This window comes from Etheostoma spectabile, chromosome 10 (genome assembly GCF_008692095.1).
Source record: "Etheostoma spectabile isolate EspeVRDwgs_2016 chromosome 10, UIUC_Espe_1.0, whole genome shotgun sequence".
Taxonomy (NCBI): Eukaryota; Metazoa; Chordata; class Actinopteri; order Perciformes; family Percidae; genus Etheostoma; species Etheostoma spectabile.
The window spans coordinates 7,925,565-7,949,849 of NC_045742.1; the positions used below are offsets into that span (position 1 = coordinate 7,925,565).

The following is a 24,285-nucleotide window of genomic DNA, read 5'->3' on the forward strand; positions in this document are numbered from 1 at the left end:
ATATATATATATATATATAATATATATATATATATATATATATAACGTAGGCTTGTGGGGGTTTGTCCCCATCTTTGGGACGACATTCAGTTGAATCCTCATATACATATAATATATATATATTATAGATATATATATATATGGTGTGTAATGCACTGCTACTGAATATTTTTTTACATTTTCAATTTACTATTTTATTTCAAAATATGCAATTAAAGAAATAAACAAATAACCAAACAACAAATAATAAAAAGATCAATTCTGCTGGCTCAAGAAGAGCCCTTTATTTCATGGATCAACTCCTTTATTACAGCAGCACAGTGCACAGGCAGTTTCACAGAACATTGACATGTTCGGGTATTGGCATCTCTTCAGATGCTGAGTGCTCCCTTTAGTTATTGATCAAGACCTTTCCCCTCTGCATGGTGCTTCCCCTAACTGACATGTAAACAAAACACGTTTGAAGCAATATTATACTTGGTAGAAATGACCCACTTTAACTTGAGACAGATTTGCAAAATCTCTTCACAACACAAACCAGTGCATACTATCCAAATTCCACACAATCAGTATGTATACTTTGCATATTTAATAGGTAAAGATGTGCACTTTATTTCAGGCTTGCACCACACAGCGCTGGGCTCCAGTATAATACCATATTAATGAAGTTTGGCAGTTTGGTAGATTTGATTAGTAAATAGCGCAGGTTGCCATGATGCCATTGTCTTTTTTCCTTCAGCAGATGTTAGGTATAAGTGCAACACTATCTACAATTACAATGGGAGGCATCAAGCCAGAAAGCTGTTCAGCAGGAGAGCTTCTTCGCAGTAATTTTGGACTCTACTCAAGGGTAAGAAGGGGAATCCTGGAGGAGTAAGAGGTTCTTTCCAAAATGTGATCTCCAACTTTTTTTTTAAATGTTACGCTGAATAACAATATGACAGCTGTTCCTGAAATTCATCATGAAGAAACAGGGGGTTGCTAACAACATAACAGCTCCTCTGTTTATGTGATCAGATACATTCCCGAAATGGCACAATACAACACTGCTCTTTCTTCAATATTTATATTAATCCAACAAAACAATAAAACACAAATTCAAATGAGGTACCTTGTTTTCAACCCAGCTTGTGCATCACACTGCAGACTTTCCTGATGTCTCATTTTCAAGAGCAATAACAACTCGAGGCAGACAGCATCCTGAAGTGATTCTATTGTGAGTACAGTTCAGATTCTGCTGTGAAACACTGTCTGCAGATATCCATGTTTTTGTGTAATTAGGGAGTAGAGCACAACACGGGCCTGCTGAATTCAGTTGGTACAGTACAACTGAAGAGTGCCTTGTTTACAACACTGTCTAACAGGGATGTTGCTAACATACTCTATCTCATTAAAGGTGTATTATCTTGCGTATGAATGATTTGACTTGTGTGAATGACTTTGGAATATAATATCTTGCTGTAAATCACTAAAGACTCAATTTGCATGTTTAATTTACAACATAACATCATTTACCTGATTTGTCCTGGGATTTATAAAAGTATTACCATTTCATGCCACTTTGTACCTCTTCAAAGCTACATATTGGGCTTTTTAAACCACCACATGCATTTGACAGCTTTCAGATTGTGATATTACAAACAAAACGCATGATCAAATGACAAAATGGATTTAATGCCCTTGATGATATGTCCTCCGAGTATATATTGATGATAATGCTTCCGTACTTTTACTTTGAATGAAAGTCTTTTATATTGTAGTAGAGCTATGTTAACATATCGTACATGTGATCATGTTACTTTGACTAGTTCAATATCCATAACAGACTACCACTCAGGAACAATGCAACCAATGTTAGGTTTTCTTACAAAATAAAGCAATTTATAGTTGAGTGCAATAATGCCACAGCAGAATAGATCTAAATCTTCAGATCATCAGCAGCCAATAAAATAAAAGCATGCATGCATTTGAAGGCTTTAGTGTCCAGCCACATTCCAGAAGCAGTGGGTTCTCATCATGATAGTTGCCTGGGGTTTGGGAGTCATTGTCAACAGTATTTTTCTATAGTAACTATAAACCAGGCACTAAAAAAATTAACAGTATTGACTTCTATTCTGTATCAATTGTGGTTGTTTTTAGAGGTGAAAATCAAATATGTTTGAATGGGAAAGCCCCAGTTCCCCATTAACGCTAAACAGGACAGGCGGAAACGCATTATTTCCTTAGACAGCATGTTAAAGCTATAGCCTAGAATGTATAGGAATCAAACACTGACAATAACATTCCCATTAACAGAGACTGGAGTCAAAACAAGGGTTGTTTTGTCAAAAACAGAGACCTATTTCACAGTAATTGCATCAGTAGCATGAACAAATGTTCAAAGAGCAAATGTGTGACTGCAGCCCTGAGGGGCACCACCAGGGGGCTCTGGTTTCAAAGCAAAGTGCAACGGGGGCAATTAATCACCATTATGTCACACTTTACACATCTCACACTTAAACACAAGACTGAAATCCCTCAGCACTCCTGCAAAATTAGCCAAAAAAACCCATATCCAAGGCATACCCAAAGTAAATTAGAAGCTGTTTTTTAACCATTTCTATAACATGCATGTACAGTACATGGTTTCTATTGGTAACACTGAGGCTTCTTCTGCAACAGGCAGTATCACTGGAAATGCTATTGGGTTTGAGTAATAGAAGTTTGAATGTACTGAAAATGCTCAGGAGTTAACAACCATACACCTTAAGGACTCACTGTGTCCACACATTAAAGGACACAGAAACCTTAGAGCATTTGCACAACCTGGTTTTAAATTCACAAGAAAATGTGAATCACTTCTTTCTAAATTCCTCTGCAGGCACATTTCCCACTGCTCCCTGCAGGACCACACAGCAAAAAGCTGTTGCAGAAGCTTTTACCATGTAAATGAAGTCCTTTCAAAGGCATTTTTCTTCAAGACGTAATAATGAGCTGTGATCTGAATGTAGGGAACGTGTCCACTCTGTTGTGTTTCACTTTATTTCACCTGGAACAAAACGGGTGTTTAGCAGACACTGTGACAGATGCGTTGTGTAATACAGACTGATTGGGAGAGGGCGTTTGACAGTATGTGTCCCGAAAAGGCAAGCAAGTCTAATGGGATTTAGAGTGAATTCTCTATTGTATACATTTCCATCCTCAGTCTGCTCGGTGGACACAGAACTCTCCTGGCTGGCATGTCTCTGGTCTCTCTGCATGCTAGCCGTGACCCGAAAGGTCTGCCTTGTTTCTAATTTCCTCTGTTTATTACTTTTCTTTGTATCAAAGCCTCCACGCTTCCTAAGACCACCATGGAAGCCGCAATCAAATGTGAACAACGAGACAAAATACCCAGCTTTTACAGACAAAACCTCAAGGGGAGAATGAGTGTGTATAAGTGTGTGTGTGTGTGCCTATGTGTGCGAAAAAGAGAGGTATTCCACAATGTGAAGTGCTGACATCTGCTGCAGGCCCTTGCAGGGCTGGAATGTGATACTCTCTTTTACACAAAGGGCCTTGGCCCTTGCAGCAGGCTCAAGAAGACCTCTATATGCCCCTCTCCACAGGGGCAAAACATGTCTGAAATAACTGTATCAATGCCCAATGCCTTCTTTTCCCAATCTAACTTTGATTAGAACCACAAGACCTATCTTCATACCTTGATGGCGCGGAGATGGCTGCTCTGCTGCCTCTGAGGAGGTAGTTTCCGAGCTATGTGAGACTGGGGGTACATTGCTGCAGCATTGCATCATATGTCTGGCTCAATGGGTTCAATATGTTTCTAGCTCTCCTTTCATTGTTGTGTCTGTGCTGCAGCAGACTTACCATACATTGGGGGGGATGCACTGGTGTATTTTGCCAACAATAGAATGGGAGGAACCACATGAAACGCAGTTGATGAGGTACAACAGTGTGCTAAGGAAAAAGGAAATTTGGAACAGGAGGGACTATTGTTCCAGGCGGCGTTAAGGCTTTGATAGGACAAATTGAGAAGCTCTTAAACATTTCCTTCCTCAGAAACATGTAGAGAGTTGAAGGGTCTTGTGTGGGCACACATTTTTATCTGTCTATGGGGACAATAATTCAAGGCTTTAAACAATCACTCCATGGGTAAACCAAGCTTACTTTTTCTTTTGGAAAGTTTCCTTTTGAAAAATGAAGCTCCTGATATGAATGTGCACTGTGGACTTCATTGTTTAACCAAGTATATGCTATAAATTTGATGGACCATGATGCACTGGGCAAAGAAGTGGGCCACAAATTCGTAGCCCAATAGAAAGAGTAGGGAAAACAAATGTATGAGCATGGACACAGAGGGAGCAAATAACATACACATAGTGCATTTTTGTTTTTGTTGTCAAATTGTTACAACAGAGCTTTCACTGACATTAGACAACTATCCAGAAAACTATAATATACATTGTATTGTGTGAGAGAGGAATTCATTATTCTACAAGAAAAACACATATTCTCATATTCAGTCCCAAAAGTTTTTACAAGTGACCAATTTAGCCACTGATCCTTGATAATTTAGAATGAGACAAATAACTCCTACAGTATTAGACTTAAAAACATGTTTAACATGTTTTTGTGTAGTGAACTCCAAAAAGATGTCCACTCAGTGTTGAAGTTATTTGTTAATGTGTTAAAGTTATTTTTCCATTGTGCAGCCAATAGTCAAAAGTTATTTTTAGAATGTGGAACTGCGTTTAACAATTTGTGACTGAAAGTGGGTAAAACACCTCAGTGGAACACGCAGCAACGGAATAGTTAACATGCCGGGGAGTTTCCTCGGGTGGGAAGTTGGACTTTATGTATAGCACCTGTTGTGCCGTCAGTTGGCAGTCTCCACAAAACTCAACCCCTTCCACGCCGCGATATTTTATCTCAGTCTCCACCAAGTTGTGACTCAAGACCTCACCAGACAACAGAACCCGTCTCGGTGTTGCGAATGTTTTCTGGGTGCAGACTGTATCAGGTTGCTGCACTCTCTCGCTGTCTGTGTGTGTGAGCTGTTGCTCTAATGCGTAAAGATCTGCGAGGATTTATTCAGACGGAGTCAAGAACGCAACGTGGACGCGCGCCTTAGCCAAAATGCATCTGTGCTTTTCTAATGATATCTTACCATAGATGATATGCCTGCATACGGACGCTTCTACGACTAATTCCAGGATTATAATTACTTAAAGCCAAGCTTTGTATAACTCAGTATCCAACTTTCCTCCAGAACCAACAGGTGCGCACTTGCATTACGCAGAAGCGGCACGGTCTTAAAGCATTGGATGAGGATTTGTCTTGATTTAGGGAGCTATACATTTCACTTTTTCCAAAAGGACTGATGATTAAGATTATGTGGATTCTACTCTGCCTTTATCCTCTCCAAATGTGTCCAAAACAGCACTGGTGTCCTGTAAACGACGCATGCATGTTGTGATACAAACCATCCCGTGAACAGCGCTTTGTGATCGCCAACCACCACTCATCCAAATGATCCTTCCATTAATATTCCTTCTTGCATCGCTTCTCCAACAATATGGCTCGGAAGCTGAATCAAGTAATGTCAGCAAATTTCACCCTCCAAGTGTAAAGGAGCAAAACGGTGAGTTTTCCTTGTTGTTTCAGAAAAAGTTATTGCATTGAACATGAACATGGAATTTTTTTTGCCCACGTAACGAAATGCTTATTCTTACTGGGCTTAAAGCCATTCTTTTAAAATGCACATCTTGCTTGAGTTTAAACTGCAATGAATGAGAGCGTTTCATTCAGTTCAAACAGCATTATCCAGAATAGGAAGTGCAAAATTACCTTAAACCTTTAAAGTGTACCCGTGTATGTTTAAGGGGGAAAACCCTCTGAAATTGCATGTCCCCCGGGGGAAGTTTTCCCTGTGATCATAAAAACGGCTCCATTCATGCAGCAGTAGCTCCGGGCGATGTAATTTGCTTACCCTCCGAACTGAGCTGCACTATCGAATTCAGAAACCCAGTTCTGTTTAACGTTACGTCCACTTTAGGCCAAAGTTGATGTTCTATATCTACTTAAAATTTAACCACGTAAATAATTTCCCTCTGATGATTTCTTGCCATCATTTTGCAATTTGGCAATCACGTTTTTTGCTGTTGTTGTAGTGCGTGTTGGCGTGCGTGTGTGGGCGCGAGCTTGTATAGTAAAGCATAGGGCCATCATTCAAACTTTAATGAAACTATTGATTTTTATTTTCTGGGCATGCAATTGATTCACTGATTTATGTAGAGTGTTTTCTCATCCTGTTGGGATTTTCTTAATCCTGATTATTTGATTTTACCCACAATACACTCACTCAGATACATTAGGCTACTCTATTAATTATTAATAAAGCAAATGTATATATTATACTTGTGCTTTTTAGAACAGTTAAGAACCACTTATGGCCTCCTCCCATGCTGTGTCCTTTAAAGTTCTTCCTGAATAATTAAAGACCTAGCTAAAAAAAAGACAAAGCAAGTGCTGTGCAGTTTCTCCAAAAGTTGAAAAATAAAAAGCTGCTTTATAAATTACTTATAACTGGTATATAAAACATTAATATAGAATTCTTTACCTATTGAAAAAGCAAGTGCAATAAACAGTTGTTTAACTGTTCCTTGCACTTGCTTTTTCAATTTCAATGGGACCGACATATTGTCGGAGACAACAATATAACGACACAACAGAACCTCACAGGGTACAGTTCAAAGTAACAGCATGCCTGTACTGCAGAGGTTGCAGTAGTCTAACTTCATTCATTACTCAGCCATTATGGTCAGTGGGTTTGACTGGCCTTGTGTAAGGACATGGAGTGCTGACTTCACTACAGTAACAGTCAGGGCTGGGAAATCAGAGCCTCCCGCTGGGATCTCCAGGTTTAATCAGGACGGCTGAGAAAGGAAAATAACAGTGAGGAGAAAGGAGGGGGAGAGGGCTGAAGGAGGTGGAGGTGAGGGGGCAGTGTGGGGTGGAGAGATGTTAAACTGTTTCAAAGAGCTCTTTGAAAACAGCGGCCACACGTTGGCTGAGGGCAAAGCTGGCCAGGCCGTCTGTAACCTTTGACCGGAGTGTCTCAGCGCTCACTGTTCTGGCGTGCTTGATTGCTGATGCTTTGTGAGACAATTTGATATCGATCTGAGGGAGGGGAGGGAGCCAGACCTGACTGCCATGTTTAGTAGTAGTTGCAGAGAGAGTTATAGTCCCCAGTCGTATTAAACTTGGCAAGCGGCTGCTGACGACTCCATAAGATACCAGAGGGGGCTGTTTCCAAGTGAGGGCCAGTAATGTGTGAGGTAACTATCTATCACAATAAATTATTTGGACAAAAGTCTCAAAAAGGCCAACAGAATGGGCATGAACTTTGAAATGTAAATTGTGTGTGTTGTGGTCATAAATAATCTGAACATTTCCTTCCTCTACCACTAAGGGTTATGTTACAATAACAAGCATCACACATTTCATTTTCATGTGTTTGCCACATGGGTATGATGTTTCATGGTTATTAAGAAAAACCTTTGCTAGAAATGACATCTGCAGTTGTGCTATAAAAATGCTTTGTGTGGTTTCAGAAATGAAGTAGAGTTGAAAGCAAATGCATGTACCCCTCCACCCTGAACACCACCGCAGGTTCTGGTTGTGTCTATGAGTTTCCCTTGTCTTTGTCTCATAATTATTTTACCCATGATGTTATTTGCATTTGAGGATATCAGGCTCATTTTTTGTCGTGATCATTGATCAAAGGCTAATGCAGTCTGTAATTACAGCACTTTAATTACAGATTACAGTTAGTCTGGGTTAAATTGAAAAGGTCAATGGTGACCCAAATGCATTGACCTTTTCAATATTTCAGTCAGGAACACTTAGCATGGATTTAACCATCTACTGCAAAAAAATGGAAATACAGCTATGCTTGTCACTGATGGCTCCGCTCTTGATAATGCTCCCTGGACCCCCCGTGTATAATAAAGTGAGATTACAGAAAGACATATAAAACCATTTTGAACTTTTGATTCATGTTAGGACTCTGAACTAGAAAGGTGGAGGCTGGGGTGGTGGAGGTAAAGCATTGCCAGCAGCAGTAGTGAGTGAAGCAGCATTAGTGGAACAGGGATCAGTGAGGAGGGAGTCATATTTAAAAGGACTGCCTTGAGAATGGCTGTGATTGGTATGTGTCAGATAGGAATGATAATTTAATCAGCGGCGTATGACTTTTGTCTCGGTAACTGAGCGTAATTTAACCAAAACTACAATCTTTGTCTAACATTAATAAAGTGTTTTAGTTGCCTAACCATATGTAATGCAGGACAACAAACCACAGACCACGTTATGTTTCTTCCAAGAGGCATTTTAAAAGCAAATAAGTAGTATATCAATGTTTTTTTAAAAGGTAGTTGTGACCTGTTACAATCTTTATAGTCTATGTATTTAGTAGAGTGGTATTTCTAGAGTAAGTTCAGTAAATGTTGCTCTCTGAGCACATATACTCAGGTATGTCACAATAAAGCTGTAGCTGCACCTTGTCTTCAGGCTTAAAGACCCATATCATTGTCTTTCATTACACAGAGATGCCCTCTGATCATGCATGCTGCAATTTTTACAATGCCTCTTTCCATTAGGCTGGGATTTGCTGCCAGAGGCAACAGTTGTGTAGCACTGCACATCTCAGCTTCCCAATTATAGTGGTCATCTCAGGGGGTCGCCTCTTCACATCATTTTTTCTTATACTTAACTTGTCTGGCTTCACTTTCCCGAAGAAGGTAAGGTTTTCACCTCCACCTAGCCCACCCATAAGCACAGGGTCTTATTAGAAAAATCCTGCTGCAAATATTAGTAGAAGATGCGGATTACCTGCAGATATTCCCACAGATCCCCCCTGAGCGCCACTGGAGGAAGGTATGCAACACGCTTGACCTGCCAATGATCACAGAGGCTGCTGTTCCGTTTAAGATTACGAGATTAGGGGGAGAACTGGGGTTATACGGGTCACAGGCCCATCGAGAACATGTGCAGTTTTCCACGTATATGGAGGGTTTAAGTAACAGAGGTGCATTGTGCAATCATAGATTGTGATGCAGACAAACAAGCAGTTTAAAGTGGGGACTTAAACATGAAAGAGAGTGGGTGGCCTTTTAGGTGTAATGGGAAGTGTACGTCACCCATTCATTGTTGGAAGGAGTTATTTTAGTCATTTAGGCTTCCAGAGATAAAAGTCCCATTCATTTATTAAACGGATAATGTTAGGTACCTGGCAGTTAAAGCACTTTAAGATTAGCAACATTATTAGAAAATATTGGTTCATTCATCAAATGTCAAAGGTATAACCCTCCATACTTACATACTGTACAATCTTCAGAGAAGAAATCAACTACAAGTCCCAAGATGCATTATGGCACCATCTTATCACAGAGCTTAACATTCTGTTGGATGTGCCACTAACGTTGTGCTGAAGCTACACTTTCTGCTTCATAGAAACCTGATAATGCATTCAGCTGTTTCAATTAATTCACTTTTTTCATTTTTGAAGGCAGTTGGTAACTATTGCAATGACAGAGCATTATGTATATCTTCCCCTTTGAAATGAATGCTGAAGCTCATGGGTATTGTTCTTTTTGATTCTTCCCACTTCTTCCCAAGTTAGGTGGTATCGTTATGTTGCCTTACATCATATATGCTATCCATGTAAAGTTAAGAAAAATCCAATTTCACTCATCTTCTCAGCCAGTTGCTAAGAAATCAGATGTATGTACTCTAAGTGCAAGCTTCGTCTACCGGCAGCTACGAATGCAATGGAACAGGGAGGAGAGTACAGATGGAAAGCTCCTAGCTTAGTTCCATATAAATGCACGGATTATTTTTTGTTTTGTTGTTTGTGAAAAACAACATTGACCTTGTAGTTGAAAAAGGAGCTTCATATAAGAATGGCATTTCCTCCCATGCTATCCACTTTTCCACTGACAAGATGACGGATAGCGTAAACAACAACAGCTAAAGTCGTTCAAAACTTCTTTTTAGTAAACTCTGTGTTCACAAACCATGTTCTCAATACTTAAGTTCATGTGTAGAGACCCTGGTGAAACTTCTTGTAAAGTTTATGTGGTGTCAAGCCTTCTTAGTGTTTTAAAAATCACAATTTTGATGCTATCATAGTAGGGTCCCTAGCACTCCTATTTTAAATCCAATTGACGGAAAAAACGAAAAAATAGTTAATCCTAAAAGTGGCATTTTCCTCCTAATTATGCTTTTAAACAAAAGTTCAACTTGATTACATTCACACAAAAAAAACGTAGGTTGCATTTTGGCATTTTGGTTACGCTTTAACTCTATGTTTTAATTTGAAATTACAATACACCGTTCTTCGAATCTGAATGCATTCTTTGATACAGGTCAGATGTTTCCTGAGCCTGCTTCCCTGGGAAAGCTTGTTTCCAGTTTGAAGAGTCTGTACTGTGATGGATATACTTGAAAGAATAAATTAATGAATGCAGCACACTGCAGTTTATCATTGTTGTGGGCAGTGCCATAGCAGTCGGTATGCTTGGTTGAATTATAACCATCAAAGAAAAGGACGGGTTGACTCTTCAATGAACTCAGCAGGAAGCAAATAGGGTAGCAGTTACACTTAGCAGGCCTATATCACTATTGTCATGTGAAAACCATACAAAAAAGGTTTGTCAGGATCTTCATTTCTCAATAAAGCCAATGTTTTTTTTACTTTAACAATGGATTTTGTAACTGGTTTCACTGGCCTGTCCTTTCTGTAAGTCATTAAACACATCAGTTCCCATGCAAACCCTTAAAATCTACATTTACGTGATTTTTTCACGATAGCGGCAGTAGAAACCCTCAACCTCTGAATACAGACAGGTCTATGTCTAGTGCCGTAAGGGTTTTTTCCCCTCAACATCTCACTCCAGAGTGGGGAACCCTGGATAACAGTGTCTATGTTTTCCCTGTCAGCACTATTTGAACGTTGAGTGCTGTATTTGGCAAGGAAAGCATGCCACCGCCTGCCTGCTGTTTGTCATTTCAGGCGGAGAGAGCACTGTCTCCCCCACCTCCTCAACCAGCCAAGGGAATTTTTAAAGGATCAGAGTCACAGGCTCTACTGGAGCAGAAATGTTCTCCACAGACACCAAGTATGTCTGTGTCCAACTGACAACTAGTGAAGTGTTCTTCACCTACAGCCAGTGGTTTGGCCAGTGATCATCTACTGAAGTTAAATGTCGTCTTGTTTTCTAAAAAGTAGATAAGCATGATCCTTTCAATCTGCAATAATAAATATATTTTGTGGCTCGTGTGGGCAACGGGATAATCTTAAAGTGGAAAAGGCCTTGGCAGAGGTCTGCTTTCTTTGAGTGCCCTTCCAGTTAAGTTGATGTGGTGACCATGTTAGTAAAACATTGATGGTAGTACTGTGTGCTTGTTGTGTATTGTAACTTGCAACATGGATAACATAGACTACATAAAATATGCTTTTTCTTCATATACAATCCGTGATTGAAAGCAAAGGTCAGACTTGGAGAGCACAGATCATGAAAAGCTGAGGCAACAAGCAATAGTAATAAAGGTCAAAAGGGCAAATATTTTGGGCTCCAAAAATCTACCTATGAACTATCCACATGAAGTCCCCATAGGAAGTACAACATGGTAATTGATCTAGTAAACATACATGTAAAGGAGGCCTAAATGTAAAAAAAAGCGTTTAATAAATTCAGCTAACATCAACAGTTACAGTAGACAACAGTTATATAGAATGTTTTATTACTGGAGCAATATGGCTGCTATGTGAATAAGGATATTGGAAAGGCTAAATTGGTTGGCAGTAAACTGATCACCTTAAAAGTACATTAACAAATCACATAACAGTTGCAACAAGAGAGTACCTACTGATAATGTTCTGAAAAGGACATTTGAGTAGATCAATTTTCAATATGGTCAATATTTGCTTGGTCACAGATCTGACAAACTGGTGGATGTAAAAATGTTAGGTAAACTCTTGTAGAACTGTGACAGCAGGGGTTGCTACTGGCAGCATAATGTCCAACTGAACCAACTTGTGACAGAATATCATTAGTATAACAAATAATCATTATTTTATTTGTAAAACAAATTGTAAAATATTTGGTCCTTATACTATGTGGCACACCCTTTGTGCCTCATTATTAGCTATTACGGAAGAGTCATTAAGCAAGGCATTAACCTTAAGCTGTGGGGGGCCAGCATCAGAAGGTCAGTGGGTTTAAGCTCAAAGGAGTGTCTAAAACTGTCTGAATAGAAATCAGGGTGTTGATGAGGAAATGCATTCATGCTCAGCAAACAGGACTGGCAGGATGAATAATGTCTTTACATAATACGTATGATGTGGCCTCCTCTTTCAGTTTGTTATCGGTTCAGTTCTGTAGCAGCCTCATTGTCCTGCCTTCATCGACTGCCCTCCAATGATAAACCCACTTTCTGAAATATTACCAGTTTTCAGATAAGGATTGTCAGCGGGTTGCACCATCAGCTTGGCAATATCATTTCAAATGTTTGGCTTTGTCAATGTTACATTGCAAATGTTTGATTGGCAGTAGGAAATATTTGATATGACCACTTTCTCTCATGAGCAAAATAAATACCGATAACACTTATCAAGTTTTGTTCCTTATCTACGAGATGAAATTACTTAAATCGAAAAGCTCCTTAGCGGAAGGAATTAGTGAATGTTATCAGCTGTTTCTGCACAATGACTCAAGTAGCTTGAGTCTGCTCAACTGGCACCAAGCAAAGCAGCGCCACATGAGCAGACTGAATAAAACAAAGCAAACATAAAATGAGCAATTGTGAGTCAAGTGCCGGCCTCTGAGAGCTCCCAGAGCATTGTTTCCTCAGCTCCCTGCTTTTTTTAGGTTTTTTTCTGCTTTTCTTCTGCACTCACTGGCATATTGCTGTTGTGGGTAAATAACATCCAGCCCACCAAACTGCATCCCCTCCCCACCCCGACTACACCTCAATATCCTGTCCATGAATTTCACAAACATGATTGGTGACAAAGCAGCGTTGGCGGGGGCAAACCCTAAAACGAGTTTGACTTACTGGCGTTCCGCAGTTGGTGGAAATCCAGGGTAAGAAGGGTCCCCATGCTCCCGCAGCACCTCCCACAGTATCTCCTGGGGGACCCGGTCATATGCCTTCTCCAGATCCACAAAACACATGTAGATCGGATGTGCATACTCCCTGCCCCCCCCACACGTTTTATGGTTTGATCACAGTTTCCGAGCTGTAATTGACACAGCGTTAGAGACATGTCGGTTTCTGACTGGTTGTTTTTCTTATGCCATTAGGAGCACTAGGAGAAGGTGAAGGAAATTGATTTCAAATTTTTTCAAATTGTAGCTTTTTAAATACGGAAAGTTAGAGTAAGAAGTAGGTGACAGTAGAGTCACCCTAACCTGACTAACAAATCTCTCAAAAACATGTTCAGAATAACTTATCACATGGCCATGGTTTTATAAGGGTCCATTATGATTTGAGTTACACAATGGTAGTTTATCGGAATTTTGCATTACAAAAATGAGCATGCCAAGGCAAGCAAACTATTTATCTTTAAGGTAAATAGTATAAAAACTTCATTAAAAAAAGAGCATCTCTGAAAGATCATTTAATTTCCTGTAAATGCTGGCAAGAATGTTCATCGTTGTTGCTGTTGCAAAACTGATTCCCCTTTAAAACAAAGACTTCCATTGATGACGCATTTGGATCAACCTAAGGCTGTAATGGTTTGAAAAGCTGCCGGTACGGGACTGTTTTTATACGGACCTCAGTCTTCCTGCAAGGATTGGTTGTCTTATGGCAAGTGGAATTCCCCTGGACTCAAAATCTTGGCAGCGAAATGAGTTGACCTTGGTTATCGTCTCTGTAGCGCATGTCTGCATAACTTGTCATCACCTCCTATCAGAGAGGTATTTGAAAGTGTCCTGTAATGACTCTACTCAATGGGCCTCATGGGAATCACCTTGCAGCTGACTGACAGGGAGTTTGATCCAGATCAAGTGCTGAAGAATTTCTTTTATGCTTTTACTGATAGAATAAGCATTTCTTGGTAACACTTTACAATGAGGTAGAGTTCCTTAATTAAGCTCTATATAAGCCAAATGAGAACAAACTGCTAGACACTGTGTTAATGAACCAGTGTCTAATGATCTACATACTGTCCACTTTCTCAATGAATCATTTCTGATAAGGTTCTATATCAGGTGGTAAATTAAACATAACCAACAACCAATCATTAAGTCCTTACTGTGTGCATATTAGTCACTATTTGTGCTACAGTCTGTTTCCTGTTAGTGAAAAATAGCTAAGCTGTAACTTGTTCTACACCAGTTGTTCATGAATGACAACTCCAATAATTGAACTACTTAATAATGATACCAATAAAAACCCTTCTAATGCTCCAGACATTCAGTCATTCCATCTGAAACTGCATTATGGCAACACATTGTCCAAGGAAAACATTTATTTTACATTATTATGACCATGAAATTACCCAAATGTATTTCAGTCTGTCCCCTGCAGGACAGACATTTTCTAATAAAATGAGGTGTTTATGTTGCATTTCTTTGAGAATTCCACAATTACACTGTAGACAATGTAGCCTCATTGCTTGATAGCAAAAACTGCACTTCCTCAGATGTCATAGTATGCAAACTCATCAATGTGGCAGAAACAAACTTAACTGCTCTCACTTTTCCATGCCTCCCTTCCTTTTCATTATGATACAGAAGGCTCCTCGTGTGAAACTAAGCTTCTAGATTCCTCCAATGCAGACATTTCACGGTTATCAAGCACCATCATTTATGATGCTAATTTTAGAAAGCAGCAATGAGAGTTACTGATGCTTGAAGAGCCTCGTACAGTTTAGAATACACATTGGACACATCAGTGCTGCTATAATATGCATGTCTAGTTTGAGCAGTTGAAAGAAGGAATAAAATGACTGTAGTTACAGAGTTTTACTGAACTCAAAACAGTATTGTGCAAAAATAAGGTGTGTGCTTTGTTTACAGAATGCATTAATGTTCATAATCCAAGGTAATTAGTTACATCAAAAACACAATTAATGCCAAAACATGTTTTTTAGTATTCTAAACAATTACTGAATGGACTTACAGTGTACTGAGTTTTTGTTCAATCATATTTAAACAGTGAGGATTTCCAAGGTAGTAGAGACGATGACTTACCTGTCAGGTCAGATTTGGGGTTGTTTTTCACTACATATATTGACATATATTGTCTTAAACTACTGGAATTCCTTGAATTTGCTCACATTATGTGTGCAGTCAGTCAGATTCCTTTTTTTTATTACCTCATCTGTAAGTCTCCAACACTCAATATTAAAGTTAATCACTTCTTACATTGCTATATTTTCTGCTGTGCACTCTCCATTACCTAAAATACTTACAATACTAACTCATAAGTCATGCATGTCAATGGAAATCAAACCACCACTGTGTTTCCTTTCTAACATTGGAGGAAAGTGAGAAAAGAACCAGAAGCTATTAAACGGAGATGTGAAATATCTCAGCACTAATGCATTTAAGGGGGGGAATAAAAAAACACACCTGTCCCAGTAATTATCGGCATAGCACCGTCCCTAGCTGGCTAGATTATGTCACCTAGCACATGGTGAGATGTGATATACGACACTATGCCAGTGGCATACAGAGACGGTAACCCAATCACACATACTATTTTGAGAATGCATGGCTTTTCCCAAAGCACAAATAGGTTTTCGGTGCAGACTGGATATGCTCTGCCCAGGCATGCTTACACTTGGATCCCCATGGGAGGGTATCCATTTCTACGGCCCAAATGGAATGAAAATGCACATTAGCTATTAGGTCTTATGACTGACTGAAATGAGTTTGCCAAATGTGTGTGTGTGCATGTTTTGTGTTGCTGTCTGCACATTTAACAGCAATCTCTATTTAATAAAATAAGAGTGAAATTACCTCTTACTGAAGCCAGCTTCTCAATAAACCAGGATTGTCTGTGGTACTGGAAAATGTTTTGTCTTGGAGCTACAGCCTCAGACATAGTTTCTCTGGTAGCTTCTACTGCTCATGATCTGGAATTTTACTCTACTCTAACACTCACTAAAAATGTCAGTGGATACCAATGTTAATAGAGGACATACTTTAATACCATTCAATGATTCATTTTTTAAGGACAGCGGTCTACATAATATCCTGAAACTCTTGGCTTTGCCTTTTCTATTCAACTTCCAATTATTCTTTGAGTAAACTATGTGCTACAATATGAAATCTGAAACGTTGTTGCAATGTAAGGACCCTGAAGGATTTCTCTGGAAGAATCCACTTCATTCATTCAACAGCCCAGTTATTTATGACTGTTAAAGTACAGTAGCAGCACTCTTTCTGCTAGTCCTTGCACTGTGTGCCAGTGCGTACAATGAGATGCCATGCTAAATGCTTGTAAATGTATACTACTTGATGATTAAAAAGGAATTTAAATCCGGTTGTGGTTAGGTACTTGGTGCAGAGGTGTGGAGAGCAAACGGCTCAATGCCCAGATGTTGCATTGCTCAGTATTACTTGAGGAATACAACATATGACAAATCAATCAGAAGTGGTGAAAACACAAGCAAGTTTTCAAAGAATCTGGAAATTTAGTTTTAGTTTTAGCTTTTACTAATGTTATTTGACTAGATTATTACTAAGAGTTTCATTGTAAGACAGATCTACTCATTGTTGTTAGTGACACAACATAGTGTTATATCTGGAGACAAGTAAGTAACAAGAGAGTGTCTGGAAATCCAAAACAAAAGTCATAAAATAAATGTTGTGTAACTTCAAGGCCTTTTAACTTGATTGTATTTAAAGGTAGAGTTCTTGGTCTGGAGTGAGTGTGGAGAAAGGTGTGTTGTGTTGCCACTCAAGTCTTTAATGGGCATCAGAAAAACATTATTTATTAGTGTTTTTATTGTCACCATCCGTGGTACGTTTGCCGTATAGTTATGTGCATGTTACACACATGATTGCTGTCTTCTGTATTCTCTTCTTTTCAGCAGATGTTTGTTTAGATGTACCGGTATCTGCATTGGGCGTATTTAAATCACTCGCTAAACATTTGGGTCTGTAACTAATATATCTGTGTTCACAGCAAACAACTGGTACTGATTTGTTCAGTTGTGCACACAAACCTTTTTTCAACCCTCATGTACAGAGAACTAAAAACTAAAAAAAATCAAGGAAAGAAAACGTTTTTAAAGACATGCAGGACAAACATGTAATCACCTACAATTAGTGCGCAAATGCAATAAATCATATATAAAAAGCATGCAGGTTCCTTTAGAGAATACCCCTTTGAAGCTATGAAACAGACTGATCAGAATGTTAAATATTTTACTGACTCTCTTCACATCTTTCCAAGACTTGTTTCACTCCATTTTCTTATTGTGGGATAACAGCTTGAAAGTACACCTTCTCAATAAGACATGCTGAAAGAAAGACAGACTCAGAAGAGTATGACAGATTACCAACCAGTTAGTAGAAAATGTGTTAAGCCCCCTCTCCCCCTCCTCCTTTTTATTTTCCCTCCATTTCTTACATGTGTTCAGCTGCCTCTAATTAGGGCTTTTACCGACAGCAGCATTAACATGGCCCCGGAAGCACGCCAAATAATGAGACGCTATTGACAAGGCAGATCCTGCATGCAAAACTCTGTTTGTCAAAATTCATTTTTTTCACTTTTTGCCTTGACAGCCAAGGTTTGTTCAGCACTTTGTTTGTCTCCACACCTGTTGACAGGCCTTAGCTGAGATTTGAAGCAGGTCACTGAGTTGGCTTGTTTTTGGCGTAGTTTGCAGTATTGGATGCTCGTGGTGATGGATTTCCTTGGGCAGATCATTGACATGTTTGCATGCTGTGGACATGAATCATTTTTCACCACTTTGTTGCTGCCAGTATGTCTATGATGCTGAACAAAGTCAAGTCCTCGCTCTGCTCTTAGAAAGCTCTTTTTTTTACAGATACAAATGAGAACCGAAATCCATATCCATCAAAATACATTGCACTTCAAAGAGGCATGTAGGGAATAGCCAAAACACAAGCACTTTGTGTTCAGATATATTTTAAATAAAAAATATAAAAATAATAATAATTGGACCATACAACAACTTGAATTCACAATAAAGTGGCCTTACATAATTAAAACATGGTCATTAAAATGTGACTATGCTTTTTAAAATGCTCTCAAAAATGATTGATAGTGTTAAGAATCAAACAAATGATGATACATTGAGGACCACTATAGTTGCTTTTTGGGGGCACATGAAAAAGGCTGTTGTCCTCATTTACTACCAAATATGGGCTACCGTTATTAACAGTAATAACCCTTTGCTCTATCCAGCATTGCAGGAAGAGTAATTTGAATATCTCCACAACACAAGTCAGACATCTTAACTTGAACGAGTGCTCATATCTTTTTTGTAGCTATTAGATGATAATTGACCAGTTCTCATCAGGTCACTTATTAAAATAATAAATGGGTATTGTAAACAAAGAAGCATTAATAATGGACAGAAGTGCATCAGCTAACTGCCATAGGATATACACCTTTTTCACAGCAGACATTTGGCTCGTCATATCAGAAACAGCACAGGTGTAATTAATTACATTAACAGCGCCTGCAGGGCCATCATTAAGGAAATTAGTTTCACCTGTGGTTTTCCTGCTGTTGCAAGTAAAAAAAAAATGATTTTAGAATTCCTGCTGGTTAGCTAGCAGCTAAACGGACACAACATCATGTACTGTACAAAAGCCATCTTTGGAGTTACTCGCTAGCGGTCTCCCCTCACTTCAAGCTTCTGTGCCAAACTCACACGGTCCTACTCCTGGTAAGACAGCAACCCTGTAAAATGTATAGCATTAAGCTACTTTAACACATTACTCATTGTACTCAAATATTCATGTTCCTGTACTCTGTTTTGGTCTCCACCAACTCTTAAGAGAAATATCTGGCTTTTAACTGCTAAATGTCCCATTATGTTCTACAGCTAGTAGCTAACTCTGTCTGTCTGCGGTTTGGTTAATTCTGATACTCAGTATGTTCAAATATTCATGTTCCTGGAATCAGTTTTGGTCTCCACCAAGGGAAATATCTGGCTTCTTAACTGCTCACCAGCTATGTGCTAACTCTGTCTGTCTGCTGGTTGGTGCTAAGCAGAGTGTGAGCAGAGTGAGTTTGTCACTACAAGCAACACCTTTCACATTGTGCGTTGTAATTTGTTACATTGTAAATACCAAAGTATTGATTGGAGCAACATTCGGGTCATTACACCTATTCATTTGTGTGATAGGTGAATACACCTTCAGTCCTGATGGTCTAATATGAAGCAGATTTTTCTGATCATTCACCCAACAATTACAAAGTTAGTGATACATTTGTGATTTATAAGAAACTAACAGCAGTTTCTCAAATACATGCTAATTATTGGTTGCTTCTTTGGCCACAGCTCGTGATTACATTATGCAATTGTGAAGTTTGAGTAAGGATTATTAATGTGCATGTCCACTTTCTACAAGCACTGGAGCATGTGTTTTGTAACCATTTAGCTCAGGAGGTAATTACACATCTATTGTTCCTTAAGTGCAGCTTCATGAATATGTATTGTTTCCAAAGCTAAAATAAGGCTTTTAGTGGCTAGCTGTGTTCTTCCATTTCCTGTTGATGTTTTTCTGATGACAATTGCATCAAACAGCAGGGTAAATTTAGTGGCAAATGGACACAGATGATTGAAAGCTTTTTTTTATGAGCAGCCATGGAGGAGTGCTGAAAGGCCTTTTGTCAAACACTGGACAGTCAGAGACTTAATGACCTGAGGTGACTATTAAAAAGGCAAACTGGGAGCTAAGTGCTTGGTGTCTCCATTTATTTGTCATTTTTCCAAACAATTGCCCAAACAGGCACATACAAATGAACAAAAATGTGTTCATATGTAAAGTATAACTGAAACAATCTTAACCAAGCTGGCGGCCATTTAGCTGTGTATATTTGTCGTGAGGTAGCTTTGTCGGGATATGATGTCATCACTCTTAATTACTCCTAATCTCTGATTGGTCAATTCATACTTTGCACGTGACGTCACAACTTCTAGCTGGCGGGCAAGAACATCAGTCTCCTAGCAATGAAACCTAGTAAGATAATCATCTTTGCCAGTTTTACTTTACAAAAGTTGATGTTTTGAGGTGAAAAAGACATGCCAGATAGTTGTTGTGCGGTTGGATGTACTAATCGTAAATGTAACTAACAGACTCAGACACGCACACATACTGTACAGACGCAAAGACACACACAGACACGCTGCAGACACACAATAGGCCCAGTAGGAGGAGGACACAGTTAAGTTTTATACCAGTGAGTTAGAAGAAATAATAAATAGCATCCTTTTTCTTTTAGCAAACATTGAAAACGGGTCCCACAGACCCGAACACCACACAGACTTTTCTTTTAGTTTTCACTAACACCACCTTACTAGATATACACTGTTTTGGAATTCCTGGTCAATAACACTCATGTATATTGAATCATACCTAATATTTGAGATACAGACATTTTTTTGAAGGGGTCAAATTTGACTCGAGGACAACAGGAGGGTTAAGATAGCTGTAAATATCTCCAAACTCCAAGTCTGGTAGATACCTTGCTTCAAAGCAATGAAAACGTGAGCGGGTGCTGTGTACGGACCACAAGTTCCAAGTATGTTAATCTTGTCATGATATCTAATTTTAACGTTTGGTGACATATGGTCTAAATAGTTGACTGATTTTAGTATTGGAAATCTGCAAGGCTGCAATTCCTCTAGCTGGCCACTGTTCATCGCCATTTTCTTGGCGTTTCTTGCCATGGTGGTATCCATGGTGATCACGTGACTGCAAAGTATAAATTGTTTCTTGGGAAACTAAAAATCAGGAATTGAGCGAGAAATTTGCTTTTCATTTCAAGCTGCTGATATTATGAACACGGTTTAAAAACAATGTTTTTTTCTAAACCATTTTGCAAGGCCCTGTTTGTTTTCCCCCCTCAATCATTTTCAACATTGTTCTTTGGTATCTTTTACACATTTTACACAAATTTAACTTTTACCAACAGTAACTTCAAAGAGCGCACTGAGTTTAAGTTTCTTTGGATCACAAAATTTCAACTGCAAGAACTGCAGCAGTCAAAGACATAGTATTGATGTAATAGTTATGTCAGAATACTGTTTGCATTTGTTAAGACTGCTAAAATAACAAATCATCAAAAGATTTTAAGTTTCAAAGTGTTGCTGTTTGTTACTACACTTTCTAAAACCTGTACACACTCCCGGGTATTTCTTTAAACAGTGCTGCTATATTGTTAGAAATATAAATCCTTTGGAAACCCTTGGGTGAATAGATCTATAGAGAGCTGCTCTGTGAGCAGCATTGCAATTATACAATAATTGTATTCCTCTCTTATGGGAATTAACCTGCAGACACTAAGTCACTGCCCTCGCCTTCAGACGTTTCCCCTCAGAAACATCAATTTTCCCATTTTCTAATCCTCAAATTGCTACTCATGTCAACTCTGAAAATCCAGGTACAAACTTGCCAGCCCTTTGGCAAGTTGTTATGCTGGGATGTATGCACAGACATTGTTCCCTGGAGTTTGGAGGGCAAGCATTTGGTTTTGGCGTAGATGACTGAGTGGGTGCACAGTGGTGACGGAATTATTAGCAAAGGAAGCTTTTGACCAGGGGGTCGTCAGTTTGAGTGAATTATACACACTCTTTACCTCTTTCAACAACTGCCGTCAAAGTGCTTTTGACCAAAGTAGTAAACCGTGGCTGTAGTGGGTTGCAACAGGTCTGTATCTGTGTGAGCGAGAACATGAAGTTACAGCAAAAGAGCAGTTGTGCTCTGCAAACCCTCCCTTGGTAAATAGAAGTTGAAAGGAATATACTTTCATTTCCCTGCGTTCTGCACTGCAGCTCTTCTCTAGACAGCTGGGCCAAAAGGTTACGAAGGCTTGGTGGGGCAGCAGTAATTAGAGATCCAGGGCAACCCGCTTAAAGAAATCAATCTGTATCTGGAAGCAGAGCCAGAGACCAGAGCATTTTATTCTTAAACTGCCACAATTAAAATGTTCTCCTTGTCTCCTTGTCTGCTGCTTTGGGTTAATCATTCAATTTGCCACAGCTGAAAATCTCATCAGACCTTTAAAGGCTTTACCCAGATTTGCTTGCATTGCTCCAAGCTTCTTACAGGGTTGTTCAGAGGTTATGTTTGCAATGTAAATTGTTTGATTTTTTGGAATTCCAGACAGCAGTTTTGATTAGAATGATCTTACTTTGGGGCTACAATGATCGAAATGTTTAAGAAAATGCAGAACAGCATGCTTTGGGAGGTCTATTTCTTGGATTTTCATTTAGGATAAGATTAAAGTAATGGGAAAAGAGAAGGCAGATGTGTGAGGACAGATTCACACAGTGTGTGAAGTTGGATGCTATCCAAGTTGCAACCTGGCTTTATTGAGATTCCAAGGCAGATATGTGCGGTCCCAGATTAAAAATCATTAGTTGGTAACATTATTGAAATCTTCCAAACTGTTCATTGCAAATTTGAGTGTTTCTATATTGGAGCCAAGAAGCTGCAACGTGGATCGTGATCAGCTATCAATCCTCTCAGCTATGTTCATTGCAAAAACTGCGTCTTTGATCAGTCTTAATCGCAGTGCCTGGATCTGGTATGGCAAAGCTGTCTTCCAATTTTTCTTGCCGCAGATCAAACTGTAATTTTCTCCAAACATCCAGCTGTCCAGCTCACAGATGTGACTACAAAGCAGCCTGGAGCTACCGTCCACAGCTGTGGAGAGAAGTTTAAAAAAGATATGGACCGTTCATCTGTCAGCGCCTGTTTCCCAGCCAGAAGGGGAGGTTAGGCCCATCTCCCAGAATGTGTGAGAAAAATCTTACAGCATTTCTTGTGCTAAACTATCATTCCACAATTAACTTTGATATTGTTTCTAAGTTTGACAATTTAAAAGGAAATTAAGGTTGACATTGGGTTACCTGCAGTAATGTCAATACAGATCTTGGTTGTAATTTGAAGAGAGAAAGACAGAGAGACGTGCAGGCCTATACACGGTTTTACATGTTGTGTTGACGTGCAGTCAACTTGTACTGATGTACTTTATTTTATAAATGAAAATGAAAAGTTGAATGATTGGAGAGGTTGGATGGGTTCATTTTTCATTTTATGGCTGATCTTGGTGCTGATGTTATGTCTAAATCCAGGCTCTAGGGCTCAGACGTGGAAAACCATAGGGTCAACACAAATAGACGGCTGTATTGAAAAGGCAGAAATTCAATCTCCCTTTCTCTGGATGCCAAACACAAGTGTTGGCACTAATTAGAGGCTCCAAGGAATCATTCAGGGGTGGGGAGCCATTGTAACCAGAGGAGAAGCTGTTGTGTGGTGATGAGTTTCAGTCGCTTTGCCGGAGGGCCCAAAGCCTGAGGGGTTGAAAGACTTTAGTTCAGCCTTGGTGTGTCTGCTTTTCCCCAACACTACTGCACACTACTGTGCATTTGCTATCATTAACAGCCTGCAGCTGTGGCTTGACAAAACCTTATCACATTGTGTAATCATTTCTCAGATAGCATGTCGTGCTTTGCATTAAGGTTAGCTTTCATAGAAGTTGTGGAAGTTAAATCCTTCATGGGCTCCAGGGCTTCTTATATTAGTCAACTTATTATTATACAAGAATTTACTGGATGTTGGTTTGTGTTTTAATTGTTTTCTAACAACTGTGAGCTAAGTTTGAGGCTTGTTATATTATCAAATAATGAATAATTAAAAAAGTAAGTATAACTATTCTTTTTAAATGAGGTGGGAGTAGTTTAATGTTCCTACACATCCAACAGTTGATGTGGTTCTTGCTGCAGGAAAACAGAACTGGGTCCCAAGTTGTATCCTATTACGATACAGCTTTAGTATTTATAGTATTTACAAGTATACAATGAACAATTCATTAATTAATTTATTTTAACATTTTGTAATAATGAAAACATGTTCCTGGAGCTTTGTTATACGTTATGAAATAATATAAGCTCCCTTTTTTAATAATTAATTATCAACACTAATCTTTTTATACTATAAGCACATTCCCATTATGGACCTCCTGTGGGAAAGCTGTAGATAGAATATGACAGTGTACATACACACACACACACACACACAC

At 39.1% G+C, this 24,285-nt stretch overlaps 1 protein-coding gene and 1 long non-coding RNA gene across 3 annotated transcripts in view; one reads left to right on the forward strand and one right to left on the reverse strand.

The window, feature by feature from the left end:
• Window positions 1–24,285, reverse strand: part of LOC116696537 (uncharacterized) — a 376,836-nt gene that overhangs the window by 128,930 nt on the left and 223,621 nt on the right. The window lies entirely within an intron of this gene.
• The window catches only part of pdgfc (platelet derived growth factor c), a 50,007-nt gene continuing 30,574 nt past the window's right edge, over window positions 4,853–24,285 (forward strand). Inside the window, exon 1 of one of the 2 annotated variants that reach the window (XM_032527575.1) lies at window positions 4,853–5,620. In XM_032527575.1, the coding sequence (XP_032383466.1) occupies window positions 5,509–5,620 (112 nt within the window). In that variant the 5' untranslated portion in view covers window positions 4,853–5,508. The remainder of the gene's footprint in view (window positions 5,621–24,285) is intronic. The other variant, XM_032527576.1, reaches the window with a different exon arrangement.